This window comes from Bos mutus, chromosome 7 (assembly GCF_027580195.1).
Source record: "Bos mutus isolate GX-2022 chromosome 7, NWIPB_WYAK_1.1, whole genome shotgun sequence".
In the NCBI taxonomy this organism is placed as follows: Eukaryota; Metazoa; Chordata; class Mammalia; order Artiodactyla; family Bovidae; genus Bos; species Bos mutus.
The window spans coordinates 59,885,606-59,899,870 of NC_091623.1; the positions used below are offsets into that span (position 1 = coordinate 59,885,606).

General features: G+C 52.3%; 1 protein-coding gene and 1 non-coding gene across 2 annotated transcripts; both read left to right on the forward strand.

The window, feature by feature from the left end:
- The first annotated feature begins 3,946 nt into the window (after positions 1-3,946).
- EEF2 (eukaryotic translation elongation factor 2) lies at positions 3,947-12,892 on the forward strand. The gene is made up of 15 exons (XM_005895956.3): positions 3,947-4,079; positions 5,105-5,319; positions 6,160-6,341; positions 6,433-6,644; positions 7,095-7,273; positions 7,388-7,493; positions 8,004-8,117; positions 8,223-8,361; positions 8,481-8,676; positions 9,292-9,550; positions 9,916-10,023; positions 10,788-11,141; positions 11,288-11,470; positions 11,558-11,690; positions 12,175-12,892. The coding sequence occupies exons 1-15, from the start codon at positions 4,077-4,079 to the stop codon at positions 12,366-12,368; spliced, it is 2,577 nt and encodes an 858-aa protein (XP_005896018.1). The 5' UTR covers positions 3,947-4,076; the 3' UTR covers positions 12,369-12,892.
- Positions 6,954-7,018, forward strand: LOC138988697 (small nucleolar RNA SNORD37). The gene has a single exon (XR_011464963.1). It is a non-coding gene; the product is annotated as a small nucleolar RNA SNORD37 (small nucleolar RNA).
- Positions 12,893-14,265: the final 1,373 nt, after the last annotated feature.

Consider the following 14,265-nt stretch of genomic DNA (forward strand, 5'->3'; position numbering starts at 1 on the left):
ACAATGACAGCTGTTTCAGTTTGCTGGGGCAGTCACAACAAAATGCCACAGACTGGGTGGCTCACACAGCAGAACTTTATCGTCTCACAGTTGTGGAGGTCAGAAGTCGCACATGGAGGTATGTTGGCAAGGTTGGTTTCTGCCGAGGCCTCTGTCCATAGCTAGCAGACGGCTGCCTTCTCTCTGTGTCTTCACAGTTTCCCTCTGGGCCTGTCTTTCCACAGTCTCACCAGTATGACTGGTGTCACATTAAGTTAGTACCTAAAGACCTCATTTTAACTTAATTGGCTCTTTCAAACCCTGTCTCCAAATAAACTCACAGTCTGAGGTCCTGGGGTGTTAAGTCTTTAATATGTGAGTTGAGGAGCAGGCACAGTTTAGCCCATAAGAGGAGCAAACTCTTCAATGGGGCTTAATGTGCTAGGTGCTTTTTAAAAAAAATTATTTATTTGGCTGTGTCCCGTCTTAGCTGTAGCATGTGGGATCTTTAGTTGTGGCACGTGAAATCTAGTTCCCTGACCAGCGGTGGAACCCATGTCCCTGCATTGGAAGCACAGAGTCTTAGCCATTGGACCACCAAGGAAGTCCCTAGGTGCTTTATTTATATTAACTTATTTAAGTTTCACAAGATCCCCATAATTCAACAGATTCTGTTATTATTCAACATTTTACATGAAGAATTTGAGGCTCAGAGAAGTTATGTAACTTGCCCAAGTTCACACAGACATGAGGGCTGAATCTACATTCACAATATCTGTCTTAATGTCAGCCAAATCTGAAATCCATCTAGGAAGTAGTAGTGGGGCAGGGTTGCTTCCTGACTAAACCATTCCTTTTTTATTGTGGCAAAATAGACATGACGTAAAATTGACCTTTTTAATCATTTTTGAGCGTGCAGTTTAGTGTGTTCCGTACATTCACATTGTTGTGCAGCCACCCGCATCATCCATCTCCATGACTTTTCAATTTTTCCAAACTGAAACTCTGTCCCCTTCAAACACTGACTCCCGTTCCCCTTCCCTCAGCTCCTGGCACCCACTACTTTGCTTGTCTTTTTCATTTGACTCCTTTAAGGAGTACAGGTACAATTAAGGCTTCACAGGTAGCACAGTGGTAAAGAATCCGCCTGGCAAGCAGGCAGATACGGGTTTGAACCCTGGGTGGGGAAGATCCCTGGAGAAGGAAATGGCAACACACTCCAGTATTCTTGCCTGGAAAATGGCATAGCCAGAGGAGCCTGGTGGGCTACAGCTCATGGGGTCGTGGACATGACTTAGTGACTAAACAATGACAATAGGTAGAATTATGCAATATTTGCTTCCAGCTTATTTCACTGAACATAATGTCGTCTTATCCATGTTGTAGCCCGGGTCAGAATTTCCTTCCTTTTTAAGGTTGAGTAATATTCCAACCGTACAATTTAAAGTCACTTGGTTCCACCCTTATTAGCTGTGTGACCTTGGGGAAATTAATTCTCTGAGCCTCACTTTGCTCCTGCGTAAAATAGGCCACACAAAACCCGGGGTGTAGGGAAGATTACATGAACGAATAAATTTAAAAGGTGGTGATAAGCCTTCAACAGCATCAAAGGCAGATGCAAGGGGCATGCAGTGGCGGCCTTTGGTCAGCAGGGGCCGCTGCCAGGGCCTCCGGGGTCCTTCCTGTCCTCCCTGCGCCGCAGCATGCGCATGCGCAGCAGAGCCTCCCTGCAGAGGTTACTTTTTTCTCTTGGTTCCTCCCCGCCCTTTACCCCCGCAGGTATTTATTACTGCAGACCCAGAGCCTGGCTGTGGCTGCTTTTTCTCTGTGCTGAAGCTCTGCTTCTCCCCCAGGTTTCTGGGTCTGGTGGGCAGTTGTCCTCTGCCAACATCTGGCCCGACCCCTACAGCTTCAGGGTGGAACTCCTCCCCATGGGGGTTAGAGTGTAGAAAGAGAGGTCGCTCAGTCGTGTCCGACTCTTTGCAACCCCGTGGATTGTAGCCTACCAGGCTGCTCTGTCCATGGGATTCTCCAGACAAGAATACTGGAGTGGGTTGCCATTTCCTTTGCTAGGGAATCTTCCTGATCCAGGGATTGAACCCAGATCTCCCACACTGCAGGCAGGCTCTTTACCATCTGAGCCACCAGGGAAGCCCTGTACGGGGAAGGATGTCTTAAATTTCGCCATCCTCCTCTCCCCAGCTTCTTTAACTTAGACTAAGTTAGAATTTCCCAATAAACAATCTATTCACTTGCGAGCAAATTCAACCCTATTAATGAAAACCTTTGCTTTTCTTCTCTGAAATGTTCTATTTTGCAAGGAGGTGCTGTCGAGTGCCTCAGACGGAACCTAGCACACGTTGTATGCTGAGTGCACTTTAAACATTAAAAAAGGTTAAGATAAAACATTTATTAAGAATGAGAAGCTGGATACCCATCTGCTGAAAAGGCGTCCCCCGAAGGGTGCATGCGCTTGCCTGGTAAAACTAATATAAAACGTTCCTGACACGAACACAGGCGCACGTGTTTGAATACCCGGAATTGAGCTAGGGCATTGACTTTGGCTGCCTGCAGCTCTGCGTCTCGGTCGTTCAATAGATATTTAGGGAGCAGCGCCTTACTGCCTCAGTTTCCCCCTGGGTTAAACGTGGGATCGTGATAGTAATCTTTGATTAAATGAAATCAGGGCTGTGACCGCGCTTTACAAAACAAAATGCGTAAAGCCCTTTGTAGGGATAAGAGAAGACAGTCTTATTTTAGAGTCTATTCGAACTTGCATAGCTTTGTACAGAGGCACAACTGTTTCTTCTTCCAGCGCAGGGATATCACTGCAGGCTCCCTTCTTTTGACAGAGTGAATTTAGGGGAAGATTTATTGAAGGGGATTTATTTACACTAATGAGAATATGATTACCTGATGCAAGATATACTTACTTGCGCCTACTGTGTTCCAGGCATTGGGCTGGGCTCTTTATAAAGAATAAAGATCCTAAATTAAATGCCAATTCTTTTCCTGGAGTCGAAGAGCTGATATACAACGGTTTCTTAGGGTCATATCAGGACAGAAATACAAAATAGTGTTCCTGCGCCTCCCCCTGGAGAGAAAATGAAATAGAAAATGAGATTGCGCATGTGGAAAAGCGCCTAGCTCCCACGCTTGTGATGCAGCAAACCAGTCCCTGAAATGTGTTCTATAATTGTAACGATAACTAATTAGAAATAACTGAGGTGTATTGAGAACTGTGTCAGACTCGGTGCTAATCCCTCTACATCTATTTAGTGAATTTTACTCTCCCTCAAACAAAGAAGTAGTATTGATCATCCCATTGCGCAGATAAAGAAACTGAAGCATAGAAAAACCTGCATATCTAGTGTAAGAACACTTAGAGTGATGGAGCTGATAAGGTGTTTTATTTACTGTTTTATCCACAAAGCCTATAGCAATGCCTAGCGTAGTAGACGCTGAATTTGTCTTTATGGGAAAAGTGGGTGATTAATATCTGCTTTCGAAAGGTTTTTTGTTTTAAGAAATAATTAAAGACAGCTGACTGCAGAACTAGTCCAGAGGTCCCAAGTACGCTTCTCCCTGTCCCGGACCTAGTACTGTCAGTCATCATATCAAACTTTAATCTTAGTACAATCCACAGACTCTATTCACATCGTAATATCTTTTTCATAGAAGTGGTTGGCCCTTTGCAAAATGACATAGTTGTTAAGATATGGATAATAGTCTCAGCTAAAATGCCACTCATCGCTTTTTGCACCTAAGTATTGCATCGCGTGCACCCAGCTCGAGGCAACCACGCCCCCGGGAAAATCCAAGCATGGAATGCAGATCCTTGGTATTAGAGCAGCCGCGCCGCCGCCTAAGGGGTTACCCGGGTTGGGTGGTGGAGGTGGGGAGGGTGTTCCTGCGCTTGCGCGCGGCGTCGCTTCGCTCCGCCCCCGAAGCGAGGTCAGATGACCCGCCCAACCGGCGTCGGCCTATAAAGTCTCGGGTGTTGACGTCAGCGTTCTCTTCCGCCGTCGTCGCCGCCATCCTCGGCGCGACCTAGCTTGCTCGGATCTGCCTGGGAGAATCCACCGCCATCCGCCACCATGGTGAGCAACGCTGTTCAACCAGGGGCCTGAAACGGCAGCGGGGCCTCGGCAGGGCTAGCGCTGCCAAGCCTGGAGACCTGTGGCCTCCCTGACTGGGAGGAGACATGGCGGCGGCCGGGGCCGGTGGAGCCGGGACAGGTGAAGCGGCTACCGCCATGTCTGCACGCCGCACTGCTCGCCGACCTCCGCTTCCGGGGGCGCCGCCGCCTCGCGGGGTCTCGGGCCTGGCTGAAGCTGGGGTGGAGGCGGGGCGGGGGGGGGTATGATGATGTGGCAGACGCTGTAATGGCGGGCGCCGCAGCGCGAGCCGGGAGAGGGGAGCCGCCTTATGTAACTCGCGGGCCGGGAGTTTCAGTCTGATTTTCTGCTGGGAGCCGTGGGCGTCTTGGAAATGGCTAAAGGAGAGAAGAGTAAGACCTTTAGAAGCGCCCGATCTTCTCCCGCTGTGTAATCTTGGCCTGCTGTCTTGTCTTCGTGAACCTCCCAGTTGTGAACACCTGATCTAAAGCCACGAGGTGGAGGTTCGCGCCTGGTAGGGCTGCGCAACCCCCCTCCCCAAACCGGGGGTGGCATATTTATGAATCAAAGGTGGGGTGGGTGGCTCTAACTGACCCCCACAACCCCAGAGAGGGGTGACCTTGGAGTTCGGAGAGCTCCTTTGGTTGGGAAGCCTCGGGGTATACCAGTGCCCACACAGTGGGACACCTGAGGTTCAGCTGGACCCCACGAGACCCCAGTATCTACCTAGTATAAAGGGAATCTGTTGTCACTCTTTGGGACTTAGTCCCCAGTTTCCGTTCTGAGTTTTCACTTTGTGTGTGACAGCCAAGATCAGGCTTTTCAGAGACAGGGTGAATTGGACATCTTTAAAGGGGTGTTAACAAAGAAAGGTCGGAGTTGGCAGCACGGGGGACCAGCCTCTTTTGGCTAGGGCCCAGCAGCCTCTATTGATCAAAGTCTCTGTGCCAAGGATCCTTCTTGGAGTGCTGGCCTGTCATGACCCTCCCCTCCTCCACCCTGCCCAGGTGAACTTCACAGTAGACCAGATCCGGGCCATCATGGACAAGAAGGCCAACATCCGGAACATGTCTGTCATTGCCCACGTGGACCATGGCAAATCCACTCTGACGGACTCCCTTGTGTGCAAGGCGGGTATCATCGCCTCTGCCCGGGCTGGGGAGACCCGCTTCACTGACACCCGGAAGGATGAGCAGGAGCGTTGCATCACCATCAAGTCAACGTGAGCAAGTCCCTTGGTGTCGACTCCACAGGGACAGGGGGCTGCTGCTTGCTCTGAGTCCTTGGTAGTGGGCAGGAAGGATAGACATAGGCCTTTTCCCACAGGCTTCTGGGGAGAGGAGCACTTTGGAACTGGGCTTCTGAACTGGGAGGGATGATGGAGCTTCATCTGCTCGGATGGGCACTTTTGCCTCCAGGGGAAGAGGCACAGTGATGGGTGGTAGAGTTAAGGAGGTTGGAGGGGAAGGGAGCTGGGGGCTCTTGGCAACATCTGGAGGATGCTGTTGGCATCTGGGGTCAATGCCAAAGTCCTGCTGTGTGCACGGCAGCCCCCTGTGAGTTTTCTGACCCCAGATGTCAGGGTGAGAACCTCCCCCACCCCAAAGAAAAAGCAGTGATGGCAGGTGTCTTCATTTAGTCATTTCTCCTTGGTCATTGCTCTGAGGCTCACTTCCCTGCAGGGCAGGGAAGGGTGAAAAGTAGCCTTTGGGATTTCTAGCTCCTATGTAGTAGCTGCCTTTTGACAACAGGTGTGTTGAGCCTGGGAGCACCCAGGTGGATTCTGGTGCCAGGGAAGTGGCTGTCCCTGGCAGAGGGTGCTGCGAAGATAAATGTCCCCAGATGCGGTGGCTCTTGTGTTGGGAGTCTCAAGTTCATCTTTAAGGATGAGTAATGCAGGGGGAGGGGACAGGTTGCAGCATCTGCCTGGCTTTTTATTGGATCCCAGCCTCACTTAAGAATGAAGAGCGTCCACCTGACTCCCCCTCGGTGGGAACCTGATTGACCACAGGCCAGGCTAAGGTGTGGCTTTCGCCTGGCTCACCCGTCCCCATCTTTTCAGGGCCATCTCCCTTTTCTACGAGCTTTCAGAGAACGACTTGAATTTCATCAAGCAGAGCAAGGATGGCTCTGGCTTCCTCATCAACCTCATCGACTCCCCTGGGCACGTCGACTTTTCCTCAGAGGTGACAGCTGCACTCCGTGTCACTGATGGTGCCTTGGTGGTGGTGGACTGCGTGTCGGGTAAGTAGTGGGCACCCCCTAGGACGGCTTGGAACCTGGGGCTGTCCCCTCTCTGGCTGCAAGAGCCGCCTCATCCCCTGCTGGTCTGCAGGTGTGTGTGTGCAGACAGAGACGGTGCTGCGCCAGGCCATCGCTGAGCGCATCAAGCCAGTGCTGATGATGAACAAGATGGACCGGGCCCTGCTTGAGCTGCAGCTGGAGCCTGAGGAGCTCTACCAAACCTTCCAGCGCATCGTGGAGAACGTCAACGTCATCATCTCCACTTACGGCGAGGGCGAGAGCGGCCCCATGGGCAACATCATGGTAGGACAGCCTGACTGCTGGGTTTAGGGTACCTCTCTCTGCTGTGTTCCTAGTAGCCCCTTCCACTGCTCCCGTGGGGCAGACTGGAAGGGCTGTGGTCTTGGGCTGCCCCTGGGGAACTGCTTCTCAATCAGTGACTTCCTGGGGATTCTTGGGAGGTGGAAACTGGGGTTCAAGGAACCTTAGAGTGACAGGAAAGCTGGACTTCTGGGGGGATGAGGTAGTGGCTCCCGCTGCTTGCTGACAGGTGCATGGGGCAGTCCCTGTGGGATCTTTGCACACATTCCCCCCCCAGGGGTTGGGCACCTTGTACATGATGACTAAAATTTCTTCACTTTGACCTGATGGCTATTGAAGAAATCTAAGGTCTGAGGTGTGGAGTGCCTGGGGATTTTGTAGCTGTGGTTTTCGTCCAACTGTTCCAGCTAAACTTGTCTCCTGTTCTCGCAGATCGACCCCGTCCTTGGTACTGTTGGCTTCGGGTCTGGTCTCCATGGTTGGGCCTTTACCCTGAAGCAGTTTGCCGAGATGTATGTGGCCAAGTTTGCTGCCAAGGGCGAGGGACAGCTAGGGCCTGCTGAGCGGGCCAAGAAGGTGGAGGACATGATGAAAAAGCTGTGGGGAGACCGGTAAGTGTTCAAGACACTGCTCGAGTGTCCGTAGGGTTTTTTTTTTTTCACCCAGATTACCACCCCCCTCGCCGCTGATTTCTCTAACTCTTGGGTTGGGTGTTCTCCGAACAGGTACTTTGATCCAGCCACCGGCAAGTTCAGCAAGTCAGCCAACAGCCCTGATGGCAAGAAGCTGCCACGGACGTTCTGCCAGCTCATCCTGGACCCAATCTTCAAGGTGAGCCAGTGTAAGCTTGGTAGATACCCATTCCCAGGGCTGTCCTTGGGCTCCCCAGACAGTCTGGTACCCAACCTGCTGCAACCAATGGCAAGATGCCACAAGGCAAGGCAGGGCCAGGCTGCATGTCAGCTCGTGGAACAAGGATGAGACAGCAGGAGGTCAGAAGGCCCTCAGTTCAACCCTGGCTAACAGCTCTCCCACATTCTTGGGCTGCATCTTGGGGTCAGTCAGCCTTCTTGACTGGGCAGCAGGCGAGATGTGGCAGAAGGGGCTGACTATTGTAAGCCAGTGAGTTTTCAGTGAGAATGCCCATTTACTTAGGGTGAGTTTTTTTAAGTCTGTTGAGAGATTGCACTATTATTTGCTAGATTAAGTCAGGCGTTTGATGGTAAGTGAGAATTTTTGCAGCTTTGGCCCTGCTCCATCCATGCCCTTTAGGCTCTAGCACGTAACTGCAGACTTCAAGTATGTTCTCAAGCCCACTTTGCCATCTTTCCTGCATGTTAGGTGTTTGATGCAATCATGAACTTCAAGAAAGAGGAGACTGCAAAACTAATTGAAAAACTGGACATCAAGTTGGACAGTGAAGATAAGGACAAGGAGGGCAAACCGCTTCTGAAGGTAAGTGGAGAGGCTCTGCCTGGAGTCCCACCTTCTTGGAGCTGCTTTTGTTGATTTTCTTTCTGGTCTCTTGCTGACGTTTCCCCCTCACATTCTCTACTCTAGGCTGTGATGCGCCGCTGGCTGCCTGCTGGGGATGCCCTGCTGCAGATGATCACCATCCACCTGCCTTCCCCTGTGACGGCCCAGAAGTACCGCTGTGAGCTCCTGTACGAGGGGCCCCCAGACGATGAGGCAGCCATGGGTATGTGGGGCCTGCCTGCACCCCGGGGGCCTGATGCTGGACAGAGCCTCAGGAGTTTGGAAAGCTGAGCTGCCATGGAATTACGTTTTCCCCTTTGGGGGTTTCATTTCTCTTCTCAGGCATTAAGAGCTGTGATCCCAAAGGCCCTCTCATGATGTACATTTCCAAAATGGTGCCGACCTCTGACAAAGGTCGGTTCTATGCTTTCGGCCGGGTCTTCTCAGGGCTGGTGTCTACTGGCCTGAAGGTCCGCATCATGGGACCCAACTATACTCCTGGGAAGAAGGAGGACCTGTATCTGAAGCCGATCCAGAGGTGAGGTACTCAGGGAGTTAGAGGAGGCCGAACAGCCTCCTGCTACTCCTCCTTCATCCAGTGAGGGGGGAACGGTGGGGTCATCTGAATGAAAGAGACCTGCCCGGGGGAGGGGAGCACCAGGAAATAGTACCCTTCCTCCAGCTAAGGGTTCTCAGTGTGATGCAGTCCTGAGCTGGGAAGCAGGTAGGAAATTAGAGTGATCCCAAAGATCGCAGTTGAGAGTGGCGCCCCACCCCCCCCAACGTCATTGCTGCAGGTGTGGGACTCTCTGAGGCCTTGACTGCACTAGGGTGCAGAGACTTGCATAGGCACAGCAGCACGTTGCCTGGTCTTGGGGTGATAAGAGCCAGAACCAGCACTGAGATGTCACTGGGTTACTGGCCCCTAGTGAGCTGGCTCTGCCCCTCTAGACATGAAGACAGCCACAGGTTCAAAGGAGGGGAACTTTGTGCTTCCACTGCAGGAGGCTTGGGTTCATTCGCTGGTCTAGAAATTAATACGTGTGCAGTGTGGTACTACCAAAAAAACAAGGGAGGCTTGTCTGGTGACTTGGGGATCTGCCCCACAAGTGCTTGTGTGTTGACATCTTTTGTGTCGTTCCCCCCTCCCCAGGACAATCCTGATGATGGGCCGTTACGTGGAGCCCATCGAGGATGTGCCTTGTGGCAACATTGTGGGCCTGGTGGGCGTGGACCAGTTCCTGGTGAAGACTGGCACCATCACCACCTTTGAGCATGCCCACAACATGCGGGTGATGAAGTTCAGTGTGAGCCCTGTTGTCAGGGTTGCTGTGGAGGCCAAGAACCCGGCCGACCTGCCCAAGCTGGTGGAAGGTCTGAAGCGGCTGGCCAAGTCGGACCCCATGGTGCAGGTGGGTGGCCCTTGGCCAGAGGTGACACCTGCCGCGGTGGGTTGTTGACTTGTTGATGTGATGTGGCTGGGCTGACCTGGCAGAACTCCTGCCCATTTAAATGGTGGTTTTCCACCCAGGAATCCAACTTTGATACACTACTTTGATACAGTTTTTTCAGACTGGTTGGACCCTGAGGCTCTTTTTAGAAGGTTAATGTTGAAAACTAGTAAAACGGGCCCTGATACCTTCCCCCTAAACCCTGTGTTGGGAGTCCACCTTGTCCAGCTGGAGCTGGCTTTCCACTTGCCCCCTGGAATCCCTTGGGTTACCGCATGGTCCTGGGTCCTGGGGTCGGTGTTGGGCTGACGCTTGGCCTTCTGCAGTGCATCATCGAGGAGTCCGGGGAGCACATTATCGCGGGGGCTGGGGAGCTGCACTTGGAGATCTGCCTCAAGGACCTGGAGGAGGATCACGCTTGCATCCCCATCAAGGTGAGGCTGGTGCTGCCACGCAGTGACAGCTGGAGGCCTGCATCCCCTATACCAAGAGGGCTGATGGAGAGCACGACCTGGGTGGGCTCTGAGAGGCCCGCTGGTGGGGGTCACTTGATTCTCCTTCCTTTTGCCCCTTTTTGCCAGATAATATGTGGTGTTGTGACATCAGCTGTTTAGATGCGCAGGCAGGGTTGGAGTGTGAGGGGTCTGCTAACTTCTGCTAACAAGTTTACCAAAAAAAAAAAAGAAAAACTTGGGAAAAGGGCAGACACTGAGGTTCTGTAGGCGGCCCCACCACCGCCAGCTGGTGCACTCTGTTTTCCATTTTCTGCTTTTTCATAAAAATGAGCTCAGATCTGTGTCTGCTTGGCCAAGGTTTTGGGTTTCTTTACATGCTGTTTTTCCTTGTTAAGCCTTTTTAGTTACGGGAATGAAAGTTTCTGTTCTTGAGGGAATTGACAGGTTTTTCATACTTTTTTCTAAATAAGGAAACTATTCTGAAATGGGATCTTGCACTTGTATGTTTGCAATCACTTTTCAATTAATACTGCACATACAGTTTTACCATAAGTGTATTTAGCCAGCCCTGTTAGCAGTGGGCATTTAGCGAGCAGCTAGCTGCACACTTGTTTACACGAAGTCAGGTGGAGGCTGCCCTGCTCTCTATCCTCTGCCAGTGTAAAGTGGGTATCATTAGGAAGATGCTTTTCTGGGGTGTCTGCTTTCTGGGGCAGACCTGACCCTGCACGTTCCTCTTCCAGAAATCTGACCCAGTTGTCTCGTACCGGGAGACTGTCAGCGAGGAGTCAAACGTGCTCTGCCTATCCAAGTCCCCCAACAAGCACAATAGGCTTTATATGAAGGCGCGGCCCTTCCCTGACGGCCTGGCTGAGGACATCGACAAGGGCGAGGTGTCCGCCCGCCAGGAGCTCAAGCAGCGGGCCCGCTACCTGGCTGAGAAGTACGAGTGGGATGTGGCCGAGGCCCGTAAGATCTGGTGCTTCGGCCCTGATGGCACGGGCCCCAACATCCTCACGGACATCACCAAGGGTGTGCAATACCTCAATGAAATCAAGGACAGTGTGGTAGCTGGCTTCCAGTGGGCCACCAAAGAGGTGAGGGGGTGCTCAGGCACAGCACTGCAGGGCCAGTCAGCGGCCGAGGTGGGATTGTGTGTGGTCTTGGGGACAGCTGTGGCCAGCCTCTCCCTCAGAGCTGCTGTGAAGGTGGGTTCTTGATGGTGGTCCTCCTTCCTCCATAGGGGGCACTGTGCGAGGAGAACATGCGGGGCGTGCGCTTTGACGTCCATGATGTGACGCTGCACGCTGATGCCATCCACCGTGGGGGTGGCCAGATCATCCCCACGGCTCGGCGCTGCCTGTATGCCAGTGTGCTGACTGCCCAGCCCCGGCTCATGGAGCCCATCTATCTTGTGGAGATCCAGGTAAGGGGGCTGGGCTGGGAACCCCCAGCTGCTGTTTTGGGTTCCGTCCTGCCCAGCAGCTGCTCAGAGCCCTTTTTTGCCCGACAGTGTCCAGAACAAGTGGTTGGTGGCATCTACGGTGTCCTGAACAGGAAGCGGGGCCACGTCTTTGAGGAGACCCAGGTGGCCGGCACCCCCATGTTTGTTGTGAAGGCCTACCTTCCTGTCAATGAGTCCTTTGGTGAGTACCAGTCTGGTGTGGTCCTCAGATGCCCACTGCCTTTAGGGTGGAGCCCAGCAGACATAGAGCCCTGGCCCATCCTTTCTCATCATGAGGGGAGCTGCCTACTGCAATTTTCTGCAGCACACTTGTGAAGGAGGGGATGACCTATTTCTCTCTCACGTGGGTCTCAGGACTGTTGATTTAGTGTAGAGGCCTTGGCCTGTGGATCTAAGCACGGCCACAGAGCAGCTGTGCTGGAGATCTGGCTCATCCTCAGAAGGTGCAGATGGAGGCCTGGGGCCCAGGAAGGGCCAGCCCTGCCTCAATCTTTAATCAGTAGCCCTTGTCGGGGGGAACCTTTGGGTGAAGTGTAGGGTAACGGGGTTAACCTCTAACATGACTTCCGGGATCCTCTGGTGTGAGTCTGTGTTTCTGGTCTTGGCCAGGGGACCGTGAGGCACATACTGGGTTTCCCATTGAGCACTGTTTGCCCCTTCTGCAGGCTTCACTGCTGACCTGAGGTCCAACACGGGCGGCCAGGCCTTCCCCCAGTGTGTGTTCGACCACTGGCAGATCCTGCCCGGTGACCCCTTTGACAACACCAGCCGCCCCAGTCAGGTAGTAGCGGAGACACGCAAGCGCAAAGGCCTGAAGGAAGGCATCCCAGCCCTGGACAACTTCCTGGACAAGTTGTAGGCGGCCTCCGCTTAGCCCGCCACCGGGTGGGACTCGGCGCGGCCCCCGCGCCCAGGGACAAGTGACCACAGCAACAAGCCCCCACATTCTCCACAACACCTCGAGGCTGTCCAGACCCAGTAATGCTCTGCCTGACAGGTTTCTGGGGCCCACTTCGTGCCATCGCTCAACATGAACACTTGATGCCGTTTCTTTTGATATTTATTTCCAGATTTCAGGGGCAACAAGTGCCCTCGCAGCAGGGACTTATCTGGCCGGTGGGGATGGGGGAGGGGATGGGACAACCAATACTTTTCTGTTGAGAGGGAAACTTAATGTCAAAAAAAAGTTAAAAATAAACGCATTAAGAGGTTTATTTGGGTAAATGGACCCTAGTGGATTTTCCTCCAGAAGGGGGCAAGAAACAAGCGGGTAGATGTTCTCTTTGGACAGAAGCTAGAAGGCAGGAAACCCCACCCGCACAGTGTCACTGAGCACCTCCAGCTGTATTAGTGCCATTGGAATAATAAACTTGACATGGTGGAGACTGCGTGTGTATGTGGTCTTTCTCCGTCTGCTCAGGCTCAAATGGGCTCCCTGGGCCAGTGAGTAAGGCCATCGGTGGTATTGCAGTACAGTGTTGAGTATCCAAATGACAGTCCAGGAGTCCATCTGTCACAAGGCCAGCCAGACATCTGTGCTGTCCACAAGGCAACCACTTTGCCCACGTGTCCCCTCAGCGTTAGAAATGGGAGCAGTGTGCCCCAGGGACTGAGTGTTGGGTTCGTAAAATAGCTTGTTTGCATTTTTCTGTAACATGTCAGGGAAATAAACTGAAGGGACCTTTTGGCAAACCCAGTATTTACATAATTGACACTGGTGGTGCTGTAGCAGTCAGGGCAGGCTTGGAAGATTGCCTCTGTCCTCACTGTGGACCCATCCTCCCTGGGGTGGCTCAGAGGTTAAAGCGTCTGCCTCCAATGCGGGAGACCCAGGTTTGATCCTTGAGTCTGGAAGATCCCCTGGAGAAGGAAATGGTAACCCACTCCAGTATTTTTGCCTGGAGGATCCCATGGACAAGAGAAGCCCGGTAGGGTACAGTCCACAGGGTTGCAAAGAGTCGGACACGACTGAGCGACTTTAAACTTCCCTTGTGGCTACTTCTATGCTGTTTGTTGCTAAGTTGTGTCTGACTCTTGGCAACCCCATGGACTGAAGCCCCCCAGGCTCTTCTGTCTGTGGGATTACCCAGGCAAGAATACTAGAGTGGGCAGCCATTTCCTTCTCCAGGGAATCTTTTCGACACAGGGATGGAACTTTAGTCTCCTGTGTAGCAGGCAGATTCCTTACCATTGAGCCACCTAGTGTTGTGTGAAGAGGGAGGCAGAGTAGAAACCTGGTGAATATTGCCTAGGGCCAGGTGACCAAGGTCGACATCAGTGTTAAGTCCCCATGATGGTATGGCACCACATGGTCTTCCCAAAACTCATCTCTTCAGTTTTAACTGTGAGAAAAACATCAAGACAAACCCACATTGAGGGAACAGACCAGTATTCAAGTCATCAAAACCCCTGTAAATGAGACTCAAAAAGCACAGAGGAACCTAAGAAGACATGTGACATGATCCTGGGATAAGAAAAGACAGGAGAAAGTCTAGTAAGGACTGGTTAATAATGTATCACTGTTGGTTCTTTAGTGGGGACAAATGTACCAGATTAATGAGGAAACAATAGGGAAAAGCGAATGTGAGAGAGTGCTGCTTTAGCTGTGAAGTGTGCTTTGGGTTTAGTGGAGGAAGGTGGTCCCCAGGCTGGAAGAAGAGCTTTTGTGTCAACGCTTAAGTGAGGATGAGGTGTGAGGCGAAGAAGGCAAGTCATGGTGAAGTGAAGTGGAATTGCATGAGGTTGGGACTATCATA

Excerpts from the sequence above, each read along its gene's own strand:
- EEF2 (XM_005895956.3), top strand. Across the intron at positions 8,118-8,222 it reads AGGGCAAACCGCTTCTGAAG|GCTGTGATGCGCCGCTGGCT; the intron begins GTAAGTGGAGAG and ends TCTCTACTCTAG. Across the intron at positions 8,362-8,480 it reads AGACGATGAGGCAGCCATGG|GCATTAAGAGCTGTGATCCC; the intron begins GTATGTGGGGCC and ends TTCTCTTCTCAG.